At 50.9% G+C, this 14,489-nt stretch overlaps 1 protein-coding gene across 2 annotated transcripts in view; it reads right to left on the bottom strand.

Moving 5' to 3' along the window:
* Nucleotides 1–2,058: 2,058 nt before the first annotated feature.
* The window catches only part of CHCHD6 (coiled-coil-helix-coiled-coil-helix domain containing 6), a 195,738-nt gene continuing 183,307 nt past the window's right edge, over nt 2,059–14,489 (bottom strand). The window contains exon 9 of one of the 2 annotated variants that reach the window (XM_090021702.1): nt 2,059–2,965. In XM_090021702.1, the coding sequence (XP_089877828.1) occupies nt 2,669–2,965 (297 nt within the window). In that variant the 3' untranslated portion in view covers nt 2,059–2,668. The remainder of the gene's footprint in view (nt 2,966–14,489) is intronic. The other variant, XM_090021703.1, reaches the window with a different exon arrangement.

Raw genomic sequence — 14,489 nt, 5'->3', positions numbered from 1 at the left:
CCCCTGGGAAGCCAGCATGCGGTTCTCTCTGCTCAGATGCTGCCTGGAGATCAGAGACTGAGAGGAGGAAGGGGTGGGGAAGGAGTGGGGACGCAGGTCATCCTTTGCTTCCCGGGAGGTTGCACTGTTTCCTTGCCCCAACCTGATCGATGCTGGGTAGCGTTCTGCAGGCAGCTCCCTCCTCCCCTCTTCCCTGCCTTCCCTTTCTGTATCAGCATTAGGCTGATGGCACACCATGTACATTACTATCTAGCAGCCAATCCAGGATCAACCCATCACCCTTCATTCCCCAGCCAAGCTGGCTCCTCTCCACTCCCCAGAGGAAGTTGACTGCCCCACGTCGGTACTAGCACAACCCCTAGCATCCCTCATCCCAGCACCTCCAAGGTGTCCAACCCATCATGTCCAGCCCAGAGAGGAGGAAACTCATTAAGGGAGAAGGGAAGCGTTGGTCAAGGTCAGCGGCAGAGCAGGGAAGGGAACCCAGATGTGCTGGCTCCTAGCCCTGTGCTCATTGCAATAAGATAGACGGCCCAAGCCCCTGCTACTGCCCCATGCCTCCCCACCGAACACAGAGTTTAGCCTCCCTGACTGGCCTCTTCCTGCCTGGCAGTCATTTCAAGAGCATGGCTAAGTCATGCTAACCCGTGTAAGTGCAGCCCAGTGAGGGGCCCGCTGTCCCAGTAGCTTTATCTTTAACAAGACATGGCACATGCCCTTTCTCAGTCACTTCCCATCTTACTGCCACAAAGTCTGAAGGGATGTGTGGTTCCTTGGCCAAAAGGAAACACAGATCACCCCATCCAGGTTACAGTGTTTCACACGCACCAAATGAGCCATGGGGAGGCTGGAGGAAGGTGCCCAGCCCACCCTAAAATACCAATGCTGTGGGGTTGGTGATGGAAAGGGACACCCAGGCCACCAGTGTCTCCTTGCCTTTCCTCCACAGCTCTTCCCCACTTTCTGGAGCAAAGAGCAGACCCTTCTTCTTAGCACAAGTCCCTCTGCTCTTGAAAGCCTCATGACATGACAGCAAAGGGCCTGCCTTGTGCAAACTCCTAGCCCCAGGCTGAGACAAGGCTCCCCTCCAGTGGTTCTGCCCCTCTCCTCCTGCCCATATGTCACCTACTCTCTTTAGGCCACCTCCAATCCCAGGAGGACTGAGACACTTTGCAAAGCAGCTTCTACTTGGAGCAGTGGCCGTCCACTAACCCAGCCTCTGGCAACAGCACCCTGACATGCCAAGGCTCCCTGGAAGGATGGACCACTACCAGGGATGAAATGCACACCGCCCTCATGCCTTCCCCAGCTAGCAACATGGCCTTTGACCCTGGTCCAGGAGGCTGAGAAGAAAGCTGTGCAGAAATAAATACGCGGTCACTCTTTACACTGCCAGCAAATACACACAACCTCCCCGAGAGCTCTGACTTCCATCTGTGCTCTGATCAATAGCCGGAGCTGCTAACAGATACTCACCTCCCCGGCCAATATATCTTCATATTGACTTCAAAGTAAGTATGTGATTAAGTGCTGAGGGCGCAGCTGAGGGAAGAGATTTAATATCCTATGGGGAAGTCATTTTAATAATGAATAATATAAACATGATTAACACCTGTTTTAATGAAATAGCTCCTCCTTGTGCCCCTAGTGCACTGACACGGCTGCCCAGCAAGCTGGAATCATGGACAGCAGGCTAAAGCAAGAAACACGTGTGTCTGCACACACACACGTGCACACATGTATGTATACACAAGGCCGCGGTTCAGACTAGCGGCTGGCTGGGGTGGCAGCCGCTGCAGCACAGAGAGCTGTCTTTGGGAGAGACTGTGAGGAAGGCTGGGAGATAACACATGCCTGCAATATTAGCAATTAAGGCCCATTAATTATAATAATAATAATTATCACAAAATAGCACTTTTATGGCACAATATTATGCTGAAAGATTTACAACATCCTGAATCACAACATTCACAATTAAAGTTATTTTCGTTTCTAATTTCAGTTTAATTCAGATCCAATAAAAATACAATAAATGTATATATTTTTTTTTTTTAAAAGAAAGAAAAACCCACCCCAAAACCATTACTTAAGACAATTTCCCTGGCCAGGAATGTTATATTACAGCAAAGCAATCCCCTGAGAAGCATTGCCAGCCTTGGCAACACAGAAATGGCCAGCTCCATGAAATATGCTCCCTGTGCTCCCGAGCTCCTGCGCTCACGTATCACTCTAGTGGCTGCCTCCCTAACAGCCTGCTACTCGCTCTCAACACCTCCAGTGGTAGGAGCTGGTAGGGTGGAAGATGCCGATTCACCAGGTGTTGATGATGATGGCAGGATACATGCAGCTGGAAGTACATACTGTTATTGTGATGTCTAGGTGAATGTAAGTCTCACATCCAGCCTGTCTCCTGATGCACCGCTCTATTTAGCTGGTTTATCAGATCAGGATGATAAGAAGAAAAAAACACAAACTGAAGAGTCAATTAGCACAGATGTGATTCTTCATGATACCCTGCTTCATTTTACATTTCCTTTCCAAGCAACTCTCAGCCAAAGCGGTCTGTCAGCCCGCTCATCTTTTGCACTCTGCCTCGTGCTTCATTTTTCATGTCCTTTGTATCATCATCCACAGAGATCAAATGCAACCAGATCTGAACCGGAGCCTCTTACACTAGCACAAAGTGAATTCTGAACAAGTATCGGTGGCAACACATGGGCCAGAGCAAAGGAGACTGGGGTCCATCTGGATCCTGTCCAAAGCTGTTTGGAAATTTTCCAGTGCAACACTTCCCCATTGGAAAACACTGAGTCACTGAGAGTGGAGCCTTCGGGGAAACTGTGAGGATCTTGAAACAATTCATTTGGGAAGAAAACTGGGGCAGTGGAGGGGAAGCACTGGGTTTTGTAACGGAACCTGCTGGACTTCCCATTGCAAAATGACTTTCTTTCCATTTCTGAAAAAACTGTAATGGAAAATGAGAAAAAAGGGGAAAGAAAAGTCAGAAAAAATCTTTTGATTTCATCAAAACACAATGTTGCCATTGCTGTCTCCCATACCGGCCCCCTCAATGTTTGCTTGGGAATCTCGTTTCATGAGGAAATTGCAGAATTTACTTGTGCTGTTTTAAAATGGAACAAAAGTGGATGTCTTAAATTCTGCCGTGAAACGGAGCCCACCGTCATCTACTCCATGCCTGAACGTGGCAGTAACCGTACTGCCACGGTGCTCACTGATTAAGTGCCTTAGTTTGTCCCATGTGAGGTACCTGTGGCTTGATCTCAGAGGCCTCCTGGTCATTACCCCCAAATGAAGCTGTGGGTACTCTCCATCCTACACAACCAAGCCCCAAGGGATTCCTGAGATGGATGTTCAAAAAGAGCTCAATTTTTTCCCAACTTTGGACCTTAGCTCTTATAACTGTACACACTCTGACACTCACCAGCCCATTGTACTCCCTGACAATTCAACTCCTCCCCCATTTCAGAACTAATAATCTCCACCATCACACCCATGTGGCAATCCAAGTCCCCCTGCCAGCTTTGCCTGGGTTCTCCTACAAGTGCCCCTTTAGCACATCAGCTCAATTCCCCATAACAAAGGGGCTGGTGTATAAATAATGAACTAAACAAAAAAGGAATCATAATCATTTCAAGCTCCGCCTAACAGAGAGGGAAGTATCTGAGCATGGTAAATGAAGAAGAGCAAAATAAACACTTAGTAATTTGGGAAGTAGCCTGACATGGTCTGGTTCAACCAAAAGCGTATCAGTAACATATTCAAAACCTCCTGAATAGCCAGGACTTCCTGACCACGAGTGCCCAAAATCACAGGTCTCTTAAAATAAGGGAGAATCACCACTAGCAGGTAGCAGTATAGGACTTATGATGCACAGTTCTGCCATGCTAAATCTACTCTGTAGAGGTCATTGGCACATAGACCCTCTGGCCATTACAGTGCAATAGTGATGCTATTTACTGACTTGGCAAAAGGAGACTGAGTAGACAAAAGGAGGCTTAGTAATGAGTGAATGAATGTTTGTAAGGTCTTCCTGAGGAAGAGACAAGTCCATGTAAAACAATACTACTGTGATGACTGCAGGGCCATGGGTGCCCAAGGTTTTGAACAGACGAAGGTCCCTGCTCCCTTGGGACATGCCAGCAAGATAAATAGCATTTTATGCCCTGGAGAAGGGAAAATGGATCAACTGAAACCAGAATAACGCGTGGTGTCCCTTTAAATCACAGCTCTGCATTCCCCAGAGAGATTCCCTCTCTCACTGCCTTTAATGAGGCCTCCATTCGCCTGACACCGAGGGTAGCTGAAACCTGAATGCTGTGCACTGGATTTTATTGTGTTTGAATAACAATGGCTGCTTAGCATAAATAAATTGCATTTCCCTGCACAGTTACAAGGGAGTTTAATAAAATAGGAAATGTCTAATCTGTATTAAATACCCTGGCCGTCGCCTCAACCAGGGCTACACACTGATACAAACACACACACACACACACACACACACACCTGCTGAAGCAATCACACTCGAACACACATGCACCCCCATCACCTCCACGCCTGCCAATGCACCACCGGAGGCAGTTCCCGCCTTGCAAACACAAACATGCACTTCTCTGCAACCACAGCTGTGGGAGATGGAAGCAAAGGCACACAAATCCAGCCAGAGGTGCACAGATGTGGTTCCAAACACACCTGCCTCCATAGGCCCCCCCGCCCCCTCCCACCTGCTTTCCTGCCCCTGACATCCCCTTTGCCCTAAGTCAAGGGCAAACCTCCACCCTGGCTTCCTCCCGCCCATGGCTACGTCCCGCTTTGAGGGGATCCAGCTGGACTGGCAGCAGGAGGAGTGCATCTGAAGCAGTCCTGTTAACCGGTAATTCTCAGCAGCTGCAAAGGGGCACAGCAACCATTGCAGCAGGATGTGAAAGGAGACTCTAGCCCCTTCCTGACTAGGGGAGGCACAACCTCCCTCCGCAGTCAGACGCAAGTACAACCCCTCAGGTGCACAGTCACCCCTGACCTCTGCCCCCCCGAGGATCGCCCACTCGATTGCAAACTGGAGCTATAATAGGCTTCACCCTCTTATGCAGCTCTCACAGGAGCCGTGCAGCTGCAATGCTGGGCAGAGAGGTACCTTTCACATGAAGCACAGCCAGTCTCTTCGTATTCCCCTGACTGCAGGCAGGGCTTCCCCCCACCTTTCCTCATCTCCCCTTATCCCTCGGGCACGTGCATCCTTGCCCTTCTTGCCACAGCTTGAGGCAGCAGCAGCCTGCAGGCCTCTGGCAAGGGCCAAGTCCTGCCTTCCTCTGGGCTGTATCAGCAAAGAAAGACTGGGCCAGGCAGGGAGACCAGGGGACTCATAACACCACCATTCCTGCAGCTGGGCCACAAGGTCTCCCGGACCTGCCCCCGGCTGTAGCCATTTGTATCTAACCCCAATTCTTGCTTTTCTTCGTGCATCTTCCTTTTCACACTGGCTAGACACAGAACCAGCCTGGGGGTGCCAGCTCCCAGAAACAAGGGAGTAGCTACAGGGTGCCTTTGACCAGCACCGCAGCCAGGTGCAGGATCTCTGGCAGACAGTCCTGTCTTCCTCTTCTCTGCTTGGGAGCATTCCCTGGGCAGGAGCCGTTGACACGGAGGCAAAGAGGGGGGCAAGCATCACAGCTGAGATACAGCCGCATCTGAGCACCTCCCCTCTGCAGCCTGGATCACAGAAGCCTCCCTTTGCTGGCGGCTGGTAGCTGCACTTGTGTAAGTGGCCCCATGAAACTAGACAGGGGGCAGAGAAGGCCTCGCTGCATCTTTAACTCCTCTCAGGGTTTGGGATGGGGGGTGAAATCATCGTCCTACATCGGGGGGTGCAATGAAATTTCCCACTCCTGCACTGAGCTCCCACGACAGCCTTCTCCCCCTGCACACACCTCTCTGCAAGCTCTTTGCCCACACACACACACACACACACCCCTTTGCCAACACACACACACACACACACACACACACACACACCCCCCCTCCTTCAGGAAGCCCTGCTCTCCGTCAGCCAGGAGAGCTCCAGGATCTTTTGCTCGCTGCCGTCACGGTGACGATGAGTTTATTCCGTGCCCGCGCGGATGGAATGGTTAATTACTGAAGAAGTCAGCTGTAATTTACCAATTAATTACTGCACTGTTACTGCTCGCCTTCCCCCATCCCTGCTTCCTCCTTCCCGAGCCCCTGGAGATGAAGCTGTGGAGGACTAAGGCAGAATTAGTTGTATGGATCGCAAGGTCTAGAGGCCAAGCGCTGTCCCCCGCCTCGGTCACTGGCTCCTGAGGCGTGGGGCAGATGAACCACGATGGCTGAGAGAAGGGGCAGGCGCCTGGGTGACTCCAGTAGCATCTGGGTAACTCGTCACGGATGCTTCTCCCTCCCTGGGCTCAACCCCTTTGAAGGGGCATGAACAGGGAAGTGAGGGAGGGAGATGGCGGGGGCTGACCTAAGTCAGTTTTTACTCCCTGTTTGCTGCTAACACCAGCCTGGATTCCTCTCCAGCAGCCAACGGCTTCACAGGGTGCGCGGGGCAGGTGAAGGGGAATCAGGGCTCTTGCTATGGCACTATGCCAGCCATCACCAAATGTCCTGGGGTGCTTGGCTTCGGGCCACCCGGGTACCCTGGCTCCTGGCACTAGAGCTGTTCAGGAGGGACCGCCAAGCACAGCTGATGTCGGGATGCAAAGAGGCAGCACCATGCCCTACAAAATGGCTGACTGCCCCATGAAGGACCATCACAAAGACTTGTCCTGCAATGGGGACAGGAGAGATGCAGCATCAGGCACCCCTCCTACCCTCATGGCCATTGCATCTGAGGCGGGAGACACAGAGCTATGTCACAGTGTGAGGATGGGTGAAGGAAAGGACAGCCCCCCAAGGAGAGGACAAGGGAGCTCTGATCCCTGGCAAACATGAGCTGTGATGAGCTGAGACTGGTTCGGAGCGGGTGCCCTAAGGCAAAGTTAAAATAAATAATAAATAATTGTCACTGTCAACAGAAATAAGCCAGAAACACATCCCCCAGGTTCAAATCCTGCCCCTTCGGGCTGTTCCATCCAGAACCAGATTGCAGGCTTGGGAAACTGAGGCACAGAGCGGTGAAGCAATTTGCCTAAGGCTACAGAGATACAGGCGCATTAGCGATGTGGGGAGCCGAGGAGCTGCTGGCTGCCTGCCTCCAGCTCCCCCGACTGAGCTCACCACAATGCCTTGCTGGTGCACTCCCATCCCAGAGCTCGCCCCTCTAGCCCGGCACTGGCCCGTTTCTTGTATCTCTGCCCTCACAGAGCAAGGAACCTTGTCGTGCAGCCACTCCTTCCGCTCCGGGGCAGGATGCTGCAGGCAGAGAGCCCCTTAGCAATAGCTAGCAGCCCCAGTGACTTTACTTGTCCATAATTAATTAAGTGCTTCTGCATGTACTGCCATCCACTGGGGCCTCCCAAACACAGATTATCTACCTCAGTGCAGACGCAGGAAACATTACAAGTGGGTCTAGGAGACAATACATCTTGGCTCTTTGACATAATGTAAATGATGGTTGGGTTTGCAAGGCATCCAGGGCAGGTCTGAGTCCCAGAAAGCCGAGCAGAGCTGCCTGCTCGAGATGCACAGGATTTTCAACCCCAGCCGCAGAACCACCCATTTCCAGGCCATTCAGCCGCCTAAGAGCTCAGGGAGCACGTGGGCATGTGTATACAGCAGAGGATATGGGAAAGAGGGCCTATAACCAAAAGAAGTGGTTATTTTACTAGCAGGCTCCTTAATTGATTCTAGGAGAGTGATTTCTAAATTATATCCTGATGTGAACAATCTGATCAATAAATCCATTAAAGCAGAAGCAGGTCTGCCAGCCGGTTGGCTGCGTTACCTTGTACCGCTGGTTCTCCCATCACGCCACTCGGTCTCGCAGAACAGACGTGTCCCAGCAATACGATACCAGGCCTCTCGCACGGGTCAAATCCCCCTCCCACAATTCCACAGGGCTCCCAAAACTGAAACCCTGGGAAAAACTAGCAAAACTGGGTCTTGAGCACAGGTGCCGTCATAGCCCAACTGGCCTGGGTCTCAAAGGGCAAGTTGCTCAGTGCAGCGACCCTTTCCCTTGTTCCCACAACTGAAATCCAGATGAAAACCATGGGCGAAAATTGATACACTGGAGAAAAATCAGGACCAGATTTTATACTCAGCCTTTTCTTCAAACCAGGCCCTTTTAATGGATCGAGTTGGGCACCTAAGAAGTGAGGTAGCCAAGAGCACTCATGACTTTTGGAAGTCCCGGACAGTAGGATCAGGGCTGACTCCTATAGAACTACAGAGCTAGAGTTGAAGAGTGTCAACAGCAAACAGAGTGAGAAAAAAACCTTCAGTGAGGCCCTTAAAGACTGTATTAGTTGGGAAATAGGACTTGGCCAATAGCGCCAGGCCCCTCCAAGCCTGTGCAGGCTAAGGATGACATGGCACGAGTACTAAACTCTTGGACACGATGGATTCTGGACAATTAGCACTACAGAGATCTTCTTTCCCCAAGTGAGAACGGCTACTTTGGATGGATGGAGGAGAGAAGTTATCTCCTATCCAGACATCATAAGGAAATCCTACAAGTGAGTTTTCTGGAATTCAGGATCGGCCTTCAAGTCGGGGAGGGACCTGAAAAGAAATGGGTCTCCGTTCAGTGTCCTTAGGGATCCTTATGTGCTTCCTTCTTGCAGCAGATTAGCACTATCAACATCAGTGTCAGATGCATTCATAGTGTCCTATGACAAAGGCTGTGTCAGACAGGAGGGAAACTTGTGCCCTGAGTAGCTGGCCGAGTGAGGACACCCCAATCCAACCAGAATGGTGGCATCTTCTGGAGAACTGGAGCATTTTCTGGACTACAGAAGTTTACAGAGAGTTATTCAATCAGCGGAGAGGGCATCTCAGTCAGATTTGCCACCTCCAACTTGCAGACAGAAATACAGCTGCCCAGGCAGACACAGCGACTTGTCCAAGGTTGGGGCAGAGATAGACACAACCCAAGATCTTGCTCAAACCTCCCATTCCTTATGTTTCTATCCAATCCTCATGTCCTGGCTTCTTTTTACAAGCTGATTTAATCAGCAAAAACAATGGAGCGATCATTTTAAAAAATGTGCAGAAAAGCTCTAGGTGGGTTATTTATAAGATGACAGATTTCCGAAAGGCTATGAGGGACAGCCACTTGTGAAATAAGCCTCATCCACCTTCACCTGCTAATTGGTCAGTGTCTGGGGCTTGGCAGAGGACTAGAGAGGCTCAGAGCAGGCTTGAATGTACACCCCAAGTCTCTGTCCTGGGACCATGCTGGGGGACATGCTCAGGGATGCTCCAAGCTTCTTAGACCCATCCCAGAGCCATCTCTGGGGCTTCCTGTGCAGATGTGAGGGAGCATAGATATGTGGAGCTTCTTTCTTCATGGCTTTCCTGGGCTCATGCCAGAAGCAACACAGACAGACCCATTGCTCCTCTAGCACAATTTTCAAGTCAAGGGCAAATCAGGCCTCTGCATCCTGCCTTTGCACATATACCCTGACAGATGCCTCCTATCACAAGGGAAAAGGAGGGTTTTAAAAGCCTTACCGCCTATGAGTCACTCTGCTATATTAAAAAAAAAGTTTACAAAATGATGAGTGAAAAGATAGTTAATGATGCATGGGATGGTTTGTGCAAAGCACGCTGCAGAGGGGAAATACTCTAAATTGGAAGTCCTCTGATATGAACAGAATCAACATTTAATAAGACAGTTAATGTATGTTATTTAAATGTCACTTCATTATTAAAAGTGCATATTTTTTGAGGTTTAATAACCATGTAATGGAGGCATCTATTCCATAGTTAAGCCTTGGCAAATATGTTTTTCATCATTAGCTGGTATTTATTTAACATGCAATAACCATCCTATTAAATTTAATGAGTTCCAATTAATAGGTACATAGGGGCTTTTGAATGTCAAAAAATATTTTTAAAAAGTTAGTTGCCTAACTGCATGGCGGGGACTAGCCTGTCTGGTGGTTATCCATGAAGGTGAGAGCACAGCAGCCACATGTCAGATTGCAAGCTAAGCAGGTATTTGGATGGGAGACCACAAGGTTGTTGCAACTGTATGACTAATAATTCAGGAGATGGGGACCATTGCTGCTGGAATAGGAGACAGTCATACCCTGAGCACAGTGATACTGGCAGTGCCATATTTCAGACTTAAAAATCAAGATCTCGTGGGCATTAAAAGCCTGCTGGAACTTTTCTGGCATGTAGCTTTGCTTGCCCTGCCTCAGTCAGATTCCAGTTGGGTTGCTCCATGCCAGCCTATTAAACTCAATTGGGTGTGATGGCATCCTTCCCTCTGCCTTCAAATGGCATGCAGCGCTCAGAGTCAGCTGCCAGGTTCCACTGCAGAGATGGCAGCGCATCAGCGAGAGCAAGCGTAGTCCACCGTGCTGACGTACAATAGAGCTTCGTTCAACAGGCATCCCGCCCTTCTGCTGAGTGAGCAGCCAGGTGTCTGCAGGGAAGAGCTCCAGGTGCCCACTTCAGGAAATGCTTTAAGATGAAAGGTGTTCTCCTAAGAGAAGGGATTGTAATTGCAGGAGGAAGAGTAGCAGTTGCCATGTTGCTCCAGCCCTTCTTCTCCGTTTGCCCCTCATCTCGGGAGGAAGATGGCAAGGAAACAGTCCAAATGGACACTCACCCGCATGCAAATCCACCAGGCGTGGATCGATCAGAGGTTGAGGCATGCTCAAAAAGCATCTCTCGTGCCAAAAACAGAGTTGAAAATAGAGGCTCCCAGATGGCAGGGGCTGCCGGCACAGATGGGAAAGCACGTGAGGTGATGGAGTTGCTCACTGCCCTTGCTATATGCTGGAGTGTTTAGCCTCTGCACCCAGCACCAGGAAGGAGCCGTCTGGATACTGAGGAGTTCTGTTCAGCTGAGCAGGACAGACACCCGACCTATGTTTTTAATAATAAGATTGGCCCCGTGGAGCAAAAGGTCCACGACCCCGTGTACAGCCAGGGCTTCTGTGCCTGCACCAGCTGCAAGAGGGAAATATTGATGAGAGTGGAAGGAGTCTAGGTGAGGAAAAAAATGAAGCTTTGCAGAACAGCCTGAGCTTCTGAAAACAAAGGGAAGTGGTTTCCTGCATGGTGAGAGATTGCTCCTGGCAGGAAACCCAGTGCCCTGAGCAGGACCGAGTTAGAAAGGAAAGCTTTGGAAAAACAGTCTATGGAGCTGCAAAATGTGGAGGATCAAGACTCAGCGATCCCAATGGCCTTCCCTGGCATGAGTTTCTACAGCTTGGGATTCAGCATTTCAATTCTGTTTGGCACGGAGAGTCCTCCACATACTGACCTCCCATGACCGGGCCCTTTTAGGACTTATCCTTTCCCTCCTGGGCCCAGTCTTCAGGTGGTGCAGACCAGCTCAGATCCTTTGAAGTCAATGGAGTCACCGAAGTCAGTGGACCTACACCAGTTCACAGCAGAAAAGGCTCTGGCTCTCTTGGTTCTGGGTCACATCCATCTAGGCTGAACCAGTGTGCTGATCTCCTCTCATGTCCTCACCCAGTGGTGCTCCTTGGTTTGGGATGGGAGGCAGACAAAAGTTCTCACTCACTCACTCTCCCCTCTTCACTGCTGGGAAGCCAATATCCTGCCCTCATGTGCCAGCCAACTCCTGGCAGCCACATTTCTTCCTACAAAGGCATGAGGCGCATGGTCCAGGACAGAGCTATTGGATTGCTCTGTCCTGGACTGGATGAGATGGGGATGAAGGCAAAGAGTAAGAGGATGGTGGTTGTGGGGATGCTTCTTCCCCAGCCCTCACACAAATATTCCTCCTTTTCTGCAATCACATGTAAAGGGAGTAGCTCCAGTAAGCGAAGAGGGGAAGGGGAAGCCCATTCTGAAGGCATGGAGGGGGAGTGTGAGCACGGCTGCCCAGCCTGATGGTGACTGGCACAATGAGGTGGGTGGTCCTGGTGCAGAATTGATTGCAAATCCTAAACAGAAAAACAGCATATGGGGACTATCGCTACTGCTGGCCTGCTGAGCAACCCTTGCAAAGCCAGCAGGCCAAGGTACTTAAGGGAGCCCACCCCTGCCCCAGGCCTGGTACAATCTATGGGCAAGGCAAGAGCCCCCAAGGGGACACTTGCCTGCCTGCACACAAATGCCAGGAGCTTGGGAAATAAACAGGAGCTCGTCCTCCTGCTCAATGCAAATAATTATGATGTCATAGGGATAACGGACAAGGGAGAAGAGATTGATGTCATATATCGTGACTTCAAAAAAGCCTTCGATTTGCTATCCCATGATCAACTCTTGGCGAAACTGGCCAGTTGTGGCCTTGGGTCCACCACGATCCACTGTCTGGGAAATTGGCTCCATGTTTGGACCCAGAGGGTAGTAATTGATGGAAGTCACTCATCATGGTGTCCTGTGACCAGTGGGGTCCCCCAAGGCTCTGTCCTTGGACCTATATTGTTCAACATCTTCATTAATGATGTGGACATTGGAGTCAGGAGCGGACTGGCCAAGTTCACCGATGACACCAAACTTTGGGGCAAAGCATCCACACCTGAAGACAGGCAGGCGATCCAGGCTGACCTGGACAGGCTCAGCAAACGGGCGGATGAGAACCTGATGATATTTAACACCGAAAAATACAAGGTTCTCCACCTTGGGAAGAAAAACCTGCAGCATCCTTATAGGCTTGGCAGTGCTACACTGGCTAGCACTACGGCAGAAAGAGACTTGGGGGTCATCAGTGACCACAAGATGAACATGAGCCTGCAGTGTGATGCTGCGGCTAGTAAAGCGACCAAAACGCTGGCTTGCATCCACAGATGCTTCTCAAGCAAATCCTGGGACATCATTCTCCCCTTGTACTCGGCCTTGGTGAGGCCGCATCTGGAGTACTGTGTCCAGTTTTGGGCTCCACAATTCAGAAAGGATGTGGAGAAGCTTGAGAGAGTCCAGAGGAGAGCCACGCGCATGATCAGAGGTCAGGAAAACAGACCTTACGACGACAGGCTGAGAGCCATGGGACTCTTTAGCCTGGAAAAGCACAGGCTCAGGGGTGATCTGATGGCCACCTATAAGTTTATCAGGGGTGACCACCAGGATCTGGGGGAACGTCTGTTCACCAGAGCACCCCAAGGGATGACGAGGTCGAACAGTCACAAACTCCTGCGAGACCGTTTCAGGCTGGACATAAGGAAGAATTTCTTTACTGTCCGAGCCCCCAAGGTCTGGAACAGCCTGCCGTCGGAGGTGGTTCAAGCACCTACATTGAACACCTTCAAGAGCAAACTGGATGCTTATCTTGCTGGGATCCTATGACCCCAGCTGACTCCCTGCTCTTTGGGTGGGGGGCTGGACTCGATGATCTCCCGAGGTCCCTTCCAGCCCTAATGTCTATGAAATCTGTGAAAAACAGCCCAATTTGACTGGAGCAGCAGCCTGGATGGAGCTGAACACACTGCAGAGACTCAGCAAGCTCTCACCACCTGGCAGGGGCCTCCAGGTCAGGGCTGACCTCACACAGAGAGCAACAAGGGGCTTCAAAGCCAACGCTGCTGCCACCACCACCTTGCCTGGTGTGCCGCACTCTAAGCGCTACCATCCCATTAACCTTCACGCATCCTCGTGCCACCCCAGCACACAGAGCACTGCTGTTCCCTGGCCAGCTCTGAGGAAGCACCCGAGCCCCCCAGCCCTACTTTCCTACCACATCAAGCCATGCTCGCTATCTTGCCGTTCACTCTCAAATGTCCAGGGAGGTAAGGAGGTGGTGTAGCTGTCTAAGGGGAAGGAAAGCCTCTGCTCAACTTCTGGCTTCTTACTTGCAGTGGGCAGGCTGAGCACACCTGGCCTACACATGTTTGCAGACCAGGTGCATTTACAGCGGATGTGGAAGATCCAATGAGCCACCTGAAACCTCCACAGCCACAACAGGGAGGGCTGGGAGTGAGGAGGAGTAGCAGAGCAGCCCCCCGCGTGCCCTGAGCCTGGCGCACTCGTACTCCAGAGAAGCCAGGACGCCCTGGGGAGTCCTTTCCACCCCAGCAATCCTCCGCTCCTGCTCTTCCCAGGACACCGCCCTTATCCACATCCTTTGCCAAGGAAACATACCACTGCAGCCTTCAGGGAGGGTTGTTAGGTGAAAGGCTGAAGCGAAAATACTGCAGCCAGCTGAGAAACAGGAGGCCCCAGCCTGGCATACAGCCGGCCTGCTCTCACAGCCATTAGCAAACAGCCCGGGGTAAATTAAGTCCTTTAATAAACCATCAAATAAAGTGTTATTAAACAGCCTGTAATGAAATTCAGCGTGTTTCTCTGCCGGCTGCAATCCTTCTGGGCTCTGGGCTATAAAAGCCATTATAGCAAAAGAGGAAGAGGAAAGATCTGTCACAGACGCC

This window comes from Crocodylus siamensis, chromosome 11 (genome assembly GCF_052110815.1).
Source record: "Crocodylus siamensis isolate JL-2025a chromosome 11, ASM5211081v1, whole genome shotgun sequence".
NCBI lineage: Eukaryota > Metazoa > Chordata > Crocodylia > Crocodylidae > Crocodylus > Crocodylus siamensis.
This window is presented reverse-complemented; position numbering and strand designations above follow the sequence as displayed.